The sequence below is a fragment of the Seriola lalandi genome, unplaced genomic scaffold, assembly GCF_002814215.2.
Source record: "Seriola lalandi dorsalis isolate HSWRI2012SDOR001 ecotype SW California unplaced genomic scaffold, Sedor1 jcf7180002055006, whole genome shotgun sequence".
In the NCBI taxonomy this organism is placed as follows: Eukaryota; Metazoa; Chordata; class Actinopteri; order Carangiformes; family Carangidae; genus Seriola; species Seriola lalandi.
This window is the reverse complement of record NW_019525549.1, coordinates 1439514-1449060: the sequence shown is the minus strand read 5'-3', so window position 1 is coordinate 1449060 and position 9547 is coordinate 1439514. Positions and strand designations below refer to the sequence as shown.

At 41.7% G+C, this 9547-nt stretch overlaps 1 protein-coding gene across 3 annotated transcripts in view; it reads right to left on the bottom strand.

The window, feature by feature from the left end:
• The window catches only part of LOC111647611 (uncharacterized), a 42114-nt gene extending 35519 nt beyond the window's left edge, over positions 1-6595 (bottom strand). Inside the window, exon 1 of one of the 3 annotated variants that reach the window (XM_087171471.1) lies at positions 6401-6595. In XM_087171471.1, the coding sequence (XP_087027597.1) occupies positions 6401-6468 (68 nt within the window). In that variant the 5' untranslated portion in view covers positions 6469-6595. The remainder of the gene's footprint in view (positions 1-6400) is intronic. The other 2 variants (XM_087171470.1, XM_087171469.1) reach the window with 2 other exon arrangements.
• Positions 6596-9547: the final 2952 nt, after the last annotated feature.

Genomic DNA, 9547 nt, shown 5'->3' with positions numbered 1-9547 from the left:
CTACATTAACTTCTGTATGGACACTGTAATACCAGCAAGGACTGTACACTGCTTTCCAAACAACTAACCCTGGGTCACCAGTAACATCAAGAACCTCCTCAAGCAGAAAAAGGAGGTGAACAGGAGATTATAGCAGGCGAAGGAGGACTACAAAAAGAAAGTAGAGAGGAAGCTGCAGCACAACAACACCAGAGAGGTGTGGAAGGGGATGAGGACCATCACTGGCTATAAGGACAAGAGCAGCCAGGCAACATCAGGTGATGTGGACAAGGCCAATGAGTTCAACCTGTTCTACAACAGGTGTGACACAGCCTCACCTGTTCTCTCTCCCACTGCTTCAGCTGCAGCTTCTCCTACAGCATCTCCTCCACAACCTGACACTGCAGCTGCAACTCCCTCCACACTGGGGTCAAGTCTCCTGTCCTTTACAGCGGAGGAGATGAGGGCGGAGCTCAAGAGGCTACGTCCTGGAAAGGCAACATGCCCGGATGGTGTGTGTTCGAGGATGTTAAAGGACTGTGCAGCCCAGCTGGCTGAGCCTCTCCAGAGGATCTTCAACTTAAGCCTTCAAACAGGGAGGGTCCCGGTCCTGTGGAAAACATCATCTCTTGTTTCGGTACCTAAAGTAGGACGACCGGCTGAGTAAATGACTACAGACCTGTAGCCCTCACATCACACATCATGAAGACCCTGGAGCGGCTGCTTCTCCACCTTCTTAAGCCACAGGTTGAACAGGAGGAGTACAGGGATCTGACAATGGCCTTCAGTAAATGGAGCGACAAGAACTGCCTCCTTCTGAACACCTCCAAGCCAGTCAACATTTGAGGGAAGGACATTGAAGTGGTGCACACTTATAAATACTTAAGTGTGTACCTGGACAGTAAACTGGACTGGTCCCTGAACACAGATGTCATCTACCTGAAGGGGCAGAGCCGACTCTTTTTTTCTCAGGAGGCTCAGGTCCTTTGACATCTGCAGTGAAATGCTGCACATGTTTTATCAGTCAGTGGTGGCCAGTGTACTCTTTTATGCTGCAGTCTGCTGGGGCAGCAGCATGTCAGACATGAACACAAGGAGACTGGACAAGCTGGTCAAAAAGGCTGGGTCTGTGCAGGAGTGTGGACTCACTCAGGGCTGTTGTGGACAGATGCTTGCAATGTAAGATGGAGGCCATCTTGGACAATACCAACCACCCTCTCCACAACATTCTGGCAGGACAGAGAAGCAGCTACAGCTGCAACAAACATCTCATCTCACTGCGCTGCAGAACAGAGAGGTTCAGGAGATCCTTTGTTTCCACTGCCATCAGGCTATACAACACCTCAGCCAAAGGATGTGGACTAATGTAATTGTTATTGTTTATTTATTATTAACTGTTATTATTATCATTATTATTATTATCAACAATGAGCTAATGGACACACGAATTTCCCCTAGGGCATAAAGTATCTATCTATCTATCTATCTATCTATCTATCTATCTATCTATCTATCTATCTATCTATCTATCTGATCTGATCTGATCTTTTCTGCTTTGGGGACACATGATCAGCCGGTGCCCTTGCAGTAGGTCACAACAAATTGGGGGGTGCATGGTCATCCGCGCTGAGCCTCACATATACAGCTCAACTCTGTACTATTCCTCACTGCAACATTTAAAACTGATCTGCTTCTTCACAATAAAAGCATCCTACTGGTTTGCCATTGGCAAGCTTTTAATTTGAAATAGGAACAGCAGGAAAGGTATGGTGGCCGTGAGAGCTCAGTGCACTACAACTTAAGAAAACACATGCAAATAGACAAAAGTGTTGCAAATACTCACAACACGACGGAAGTATTTCCAGGGGAGGTTAAAAAGTGATGAACTTCGCTGTTGTTCAATGCCCAATTCTGACTTTTGAAGAGCAATGAACAGCAAGTGTGTCCCAACCAGGTTCATCACTTTTTTCATTTTATTATTTTTTGCCTTAATTCTGATAGAGAGCGAGAGAGTTGTGTTGTAGGACTGAATGTGCAGCATGTTTGTCTGTTTGCATGTGTTTTCTTAAGCTGCAGTGCATTGAGCTCTCAGGGCCGCTGTAGAATAGTCCAGTTAGCATTAGCGCTAACTTAACACAGTCTCAGTACAGCTGAAATCTGTAAACAGTAACAGGCTTGTATTTTAAGGTACAGACAGGAACACAGGAGTGACTTTAAACTCCAAATCACAGACATCGCATTTACTCCCAGCATTTACATCGGACCACATCCGGAGGTGGTCTGGCTTGCATTATGATCAGATCTCATCCAGTCATGCAGCATGACTACATTGTGAAGCAAAAATTCTACCTGGCAAGTTTAAAGGTCACCTGAGTCTCCCTCTACGTGATAGCTTTACCACACCCAGCAAAAACTACAAGTAGCAGCAGAACTGACAAGTCTTCACTCTCAAAAAGTGATCAGAAATGAATGATGTCTGTTCATAGCTTGGCTTTCTTTGACCTGTGACACTCATATCTATTGTCAAGTTTGCCAGACACGCCCAGGCAATGTGTATATTGAGATCCAGTCACAATATGGATCTAGATAAAGTATCGAGATACAGATCACCTGAACACACACTGGAGTGTTCTCTTCAGTCTGTAGCTCGGACATCCAATACGCAAATGTCCAATACGCAAATGTAACATATTTCCAAATATGAAATATATATGTTCTAATTTTATATGTACATGTATGTAAAAATTATACATGAAACCTATTAGAAATTGGAACAATTTCATATATTGACATATATGTTTGGCCTTTACAAATATATACATTTATATACTTATATTGTAGACATATGTTACATAAATATATATCCATCCCAAAGCCTGTCAATATACAGTATGTTGATATTATAAACAGTAGGGTCCAAAGGGATCCAATGGGAAGATACTTGTTTAAAATGAATGAGAAATTAATAAGAAAAACATATATAAACATATAGATTTTAATATGCATGTTGTTTGAATAAACTTACCTGAATAAATTAAATATATACAGTAATAACACATGTTAACATGTAATGTGAAAAAGTATCATATAAACATTTTTAATATATGTACATATACAAATTTTAATATGGGTATTTCATATTTGTTATAAACATATATCTTCATATATCCAGAGGGGTGTATATATTATGTTATATGTCATATTATATATGTATATATTTGATAATAATACATCCCCTTATAGTTAACATATATGGCAACATCGCTCATGAAATAGGGACATATATGTCATATATTCCATTTGTGCATGGGACACACGAGTTAAGATGCTGAGGCAGCTAATGGGAGGAGACAGACATGTTGCTACCAGGCAGCAGCACAGCTGCGTGGCTATCCTTTACTACAGCAAACACATGTCATCACAGCTTGGCTTGGCACGGTGCATCTGAAGCTGATGAGGGGCCTGTGGAAAACCCAACGTTAGACTGTGGCTTTTAGGTCTGTGTTTAGTTACATGTATCAATGTTTTGTAAACCTATAGTTTTGTGCACTGATGATTACTATGAGACACTGTCAACATTTGGCTGAAGTGTGTGTCCTGCTAAAGCACAAGAATGTTGGTGTGGTGTGTGTTCAGCCAACAGTAGGTGTTGTTGGAATTAGAGGTGACATTAGCATCATAGCTTCTGTAAGCAATGAATATTTTTAACTGCTGCTGACAATCATTATTCAAGTATGTATCTGTGTGTGTGTGTGTGTGTGTGTGTGTGTGTGTGTTCCAGGGTCCAGGGACTTGTCTGCCTTGTGGGGACAAAAAGCAAGTCCCCATAACGTAAGTCATTAAATTTTAAGGTTAGGCAAGTAGTAGTTATGGTTAAGGTTAGAGTAAGTCTCCAGGAATTGAATGCAAGTTAATGTAACAACTGTGTGTGTGTGTGTGTGTGTGTGTGTGTGTGTGTGTAGGTGTGTGAGCGCGCGCGTGTGTGTGTGTGTGTGTGGCAGAGAGAGAAGGTTAAAGCATGCTGACAAGCAGAAGCTCATAGGATAAGCCTTTAAGATTACAGCTGTCCACACCGAATGAAAAATGATTCCTCTTTGAAAAAACATGGAAATGATCCGGTGGAAAACAAACGGAAGTTAGCTACAACAACAAAATAACTTTGTCAAACAGCTGGAGACACTCTATACACATCCATCAACACTTCACTGCCTACAACACATAAACAAGTGTATCAACAAAAATACCACTCATAGCAATTAAAAAATAATCTTGATTCTGATCTTGATTTATCCTCAATGAAATTGGGTTGTTGTGAAACGTTCATTCTGCATGCTAAATGTATTGATAGGAAACTGGGGGCCTTTCACACCCAGCTCGTCTGAGTCGACAAATGAACCTTGATATGTGAGTTTGCTCTGTTGGCCAATAGCAGAGCTGCTTTGCTGCTTTGATTTGACTTGTGATATATAATTCAAAATGGTGCCCATCAATTTACATTCAATAGTCCATAATGACAGAATTCACAATTTGATAATTAATTCAGTTCTTTGTAGAAGCCTCTTCAGCAGCAGCAGTTACAGCTCTCTCTCTAGTTTTTCCCTTTCGTCTTTCCTGATCTTCTCAAACTCTGTCAGATTGGATGAGAAGTGTCTGTGAACTGTCTTCTTCAGGTCTATGCACAGCACTCACATAACACTCCAGCATTGTCTTTTTTTAAGGTTATATTTTGGGGCATTTTCAGACAGTACATTGAAATAGAATTCAAGAAGAGAGAGAGAGAGAGAGAGACAGAGAGAGAGGATGACATGCAGCAAAAGGGCCGCAGGTTGGGCTTGAAGCTATGGCTGCTGTGTTTAGGACTAAGCCTATGTGGTACATGCTTTACTAGGTGAGCCACGAGCACCCCAGCTTCAGGTAATTGTCATGGAGATTTTTCTCAGGACCCAGCTGTATTTGTCCCCATGTATTTTCCTCACAGTGTCTTGGTCTAGTCTCTTTACCATAAAGACTTGACTAATGGAGAGCTGCTGAGATCTCTGCAGAGGATTTCTGAAGCTCTGTTAGAGGGACTATTGGGTTCCTGGTCAGGGAGGTTCCTGGGTTACTCAGTTTGACTGGACACCAAGTCTAGAAGAGTCCTGGTGGTTCTAAACTTCTTCCATGTCTCAGTTACTCAGACCACTGAACACTCAGAGCTTTGGAGATGCTTTCACACCTCAATATCTACATCTCACCAGACTTTCATTGTGGAGGTCTACAGAGAGTTCACTGGACTTCAAGGTTTCTGTCCTGACCTGCAGTGTGAACTGTGGGATCTGATATACACAGGTGTGTGTCTTTCTAAACTCTGTCCAAACAGCTCACTTCATCACAGGTGGACATCTCAGGGATAATGAAAACAAACAGGAAGCAGCTGACCACAGTTTGGATCCACAGAAAATATAAATGAGAGATAATAATAATAAAAAATCTAAAAACATGCTTTCACTTACTGGATTATTGAGTGTAGACTGATGGGCAAAAATTTTGTCCATTAATTAAAATATAATTCAAATTACAATACAAAGGTCATGATGCAGACCTACCTTCAGATTCTCCCTAATATCATAAGGTGTCTTACTCTGTGGTAATGCCTGAGATGAACATTGACTTTCATCACACTGGACTTTAGTCACCACTATTGCTCATGATGTGGTTGCGGACCTTGTTGTTGAAGTTTGCTGTAACGCGTATGCTAGCAGCAATGGAGAACAGCACATGAAAAGTAGAGAGGCATTTCAATTACCAAGACCATTACCACGCCCCAGAGTTTATGACCCTGCTTATACCAAGACCATCAGCTTTTGTATTCAGCTCCGAAGTACGACCAGTGTTCATCAATATTCCTGGATTTTTATTAAATAAATGAAAATATACTGAAAAACATGCAAGTTCCTTTTGGTTCCAGTATATTTTTTTATCTGTCTAGTCACTGCAAACAATTTAAAGCTGAAATTCTATTTGTTGATAGAACAGTTTCTATCGTATTCATCAATACAGCTTTAGGGTTTTTAAATTACGACTTCCAATTATCAGCCACCATTCAAAACAATACTGTATAGTTGCTGGTGTGTATGGGTTAATTAAGTTAGGATAAACAGCATGCATTAAGAAGTGCAGGGGAGCACATCACCTCCTCCACTTAGAAGTTTGTTAACCTTCTAAAAGTCAGCGAGGTGCAAGTGATTCTGTCAAATGCAGATGTGTAACATACACGCTCTTTATCAGGAATAAATTACATAGCTGAATGAATTTCTACTTCAACACATAATAGTAAGAAACATGAACAGACACATGTGGATGAACAGAAAAATGATTCTTCTCAAACTGTATTTTCTGGCTCTCCTTTCCCTGACCCTTTAGTTTTGCCGCTCTTACTCACTGGAGAGCTGCTTTCGAGAGGTTGGTGCTGGTCCTCCGAGCTCGCTTCTTCTTGTTTGTCTTCAGCATCTCCAGTCCGCTCTTGGAACCTGGATCTCCACCCCTTGAAGATCCAGCAAATATAGTTTGAAATCAAGGAAAAGGAAAAAGACTGAAGGTGTGTAGTCCAAAGCTGGAGACTGCCTCCACCATCTACAAAGTTGCAACAGGGGAAACAAACTGAATTTTTGTGCACTGAAAACTGTCCCATGCACAGCCGACACAGTTTGAAGTGCTCTGACCTTGCTCCCTCCCTTTTTCCCTCCTCCCTCTCTGACATTTCACATACACACATACAGCGTTACCCCTTCTCCTCGTATCACACAGACACACTGAGCCAGTATAAAGAATTTTTATTACCCCCCCTTAACTGTCAGAAATGCATACCGAAAGAAATAGTTCACCCCCAAATGAACAGCATCAACATTAACAGCAGTTCAAATCTAGTATGTCCTGTTGCAGTATATAGAACAGACAGGCTGAAGCTGTGTAATGTGGATTAGCTCTTGAATCACTGTTTAATATGTATAACACATTGGGTATCCTCCATTTGAATTCCTATATAGTTTAAACTATATTTAACCATTTGTAATATTTCACTCAGTGAATTGAGGCAAAATCCAGGGATAGCCCTCTTTTACAAGATGGCAGGAATTAGTGGGTCACAAGTCACGGCTGCAGAGTCTCCAGTTACACCAGACTGCTGATTCAGATGGTGAAGTGTAGGGGGACAGTGAGAGGGAAGACAGGCTGGAATGATGTAAGAAGATAGAGACGTGATGTGTATTTCTGGGGAGTAAGAAGGGAAGTAGGGGACACCCCGAGATCAAGAGAATGATAATAATGATAATAATTAAAGCTGCAAGCAGCATTATACATCGGGGCGGCCACCAGGAGGCGACGTGACACAGCCAACATGCATTATGTTCCTGTATAACAAGTGTAAACCAGACCATGAAAATGTCTTGTAATTAAAATGATGATTGTCACTCAAGGGGCGCTTAATATTTTCAGTAGGTGGTGCTATGACTTCATACCATGCAGATGTCTTCAGTGTGGGACAGTCATCAAAATGTGAAATTTGGTGCAGATTGGACAATGTATTTTATAGTTGTAACAACTTCCTGTTTAATGTCAAAAAATCAAAATTCGCCGCGCCGCCACAGCCATGCTGTTCAACGAAATGTCAGTTTTCACATTCAGGCATCTTCAAAGTGTTAAGTATACTGTGAACAACTTTGAGGTGGGTGTGGTGAACCCTCTAAGAGGAGCACATCAAAGAGTATAACATGACACTTCCTGTTGCCACAAGAGGGCGCTATGATTAAAAAAGATTGGCATGTAGATGTCTTCAGGCCGCCACAGGCAGGCCGTTCAAGTAAAACTCAAAAGTGACTTCCAATAGATGGCGTCGGTGGAGTGAGACGTTTCCCAAGCGTGCTCTCCAGTGTTTAATTGGCACAAAGACTCTCGAAACATTTTTAAAGCTGAGCGAATATTGTGAGAAATGTTAAAGTTTTGGTACATTGCTAAGAGAGTGTTGCTTTTATATTATGATGATACTGCTGCTATGCGTTAGGGGGCGCTAGGGTGAAACTCAAGGCAGTCACGCACACATAGGGAGACACCAGAAGAACAAGATGTCATGTGACCGCCTCAGATGCTTAAAGTAAACAATAACTCCAAACATGGCGAAATGGTGGTTACATGAAAAGGGAGAGTAGGTTTTTCTCTAGGTGAGGACAGCTCAGAAGAAGGAGGCACTGTGCCAAGAGGCTGGGACCAGCCTGTGCACCAACGAAGGGAGAGCTGAGTCTAAACCATGGTTTCTCCCCAACCTTTTCACCAATCAGATAGTTACAAAAATATATACAAAACTCTGTGTAACTGCTAAGATAGACACTCTTCTCTGGGACGTTGGCCACAGCTAACTGCTTGCAGACTGTGGTTTTCAGATCAGAGGAGATCCATGTACATGCTGATTTTGATTCTTTAATAGCAAATAAATATTGGTTTCAATGGATAACTTCGAGTGGAGAACTAATAAATAAACGAATGCGCTGACAATATAACGCTAATCGAGAACATGTCCAGCAAAAGAGGATATAAACAACAAAAACAAGATCAAGTTAACAGTAAAGAAGAAGCTAGCGCTAGCCTGCATCACCAAGAAGATGGCGGACATCGACTTTGGAGGACGACTGCGAACACTCTGATATCGCACATCCGTGGGCACAGACAATTATATTTGAGCTCGGTTCTGTCCAGCAAGAAATAAAGGAACATCTACCAACAATACAAGTGACAACTACCAGGACTGAGTTGGAGCTATCCAGCCTGGCCGCTCGCATAAACCTGGCCAAGCACGTATTTACGACGTGGAAGGTATGCTATTACCAATATCCGCAAGCCACAAAGCACTGGAGTCTGTGATAAAGGAAAGACTATTCATGGAGGAATAATTTAAAGATCATTAACATCCCAGAGAATATGGAAGGAACAAACATAAAATCCTTCACCAGTGACCTGCTCTAAAATGTCCTTCAGACCCCTAACGACCAACCAGCTCCGGAGCTGGAGCGGGTGCACAGGCTGAAAAACCATGCACAATCCTACTCAAACTACTCTGGTTTGAAAATAAAGAAAAGATCCTCGAAATAGTTGAAATAGGTATCGAGAATCGTGGAATTTCACTGGTATTGGTATCGAGTACTAAATTTCTGGAATCGTGACATCCCTAGTCATGACCAAGACCACCATCTATTGTATTTCAGCGATATCTACTGAAATGAGCATGCTAACCAAGTAGCCGTGTCCCGGACTGTGTTGTAATACCACAAGATACACTAGATGCTGTGTGAGTCAGTGTAGCGTCTAGTTTGCCCTCAGTCCCATGGAGAAGAAGAGCTTCCTTCTGAGCTTGAAGTTACGCTACAGCTCCTGACTAAAAAAAAAGAAAGAAAAATGCTGCCGACAAGCAAAGTAAAAACCTACATGGCAATAAACCTTATTTTCTGATTGTGCCTTTGTGATGATGTCATCATCCCTTCCTCATGCTGCTGTAGACTGACACCTATGTGTCATGCAGTGTCCCCTTACCTTCATATTG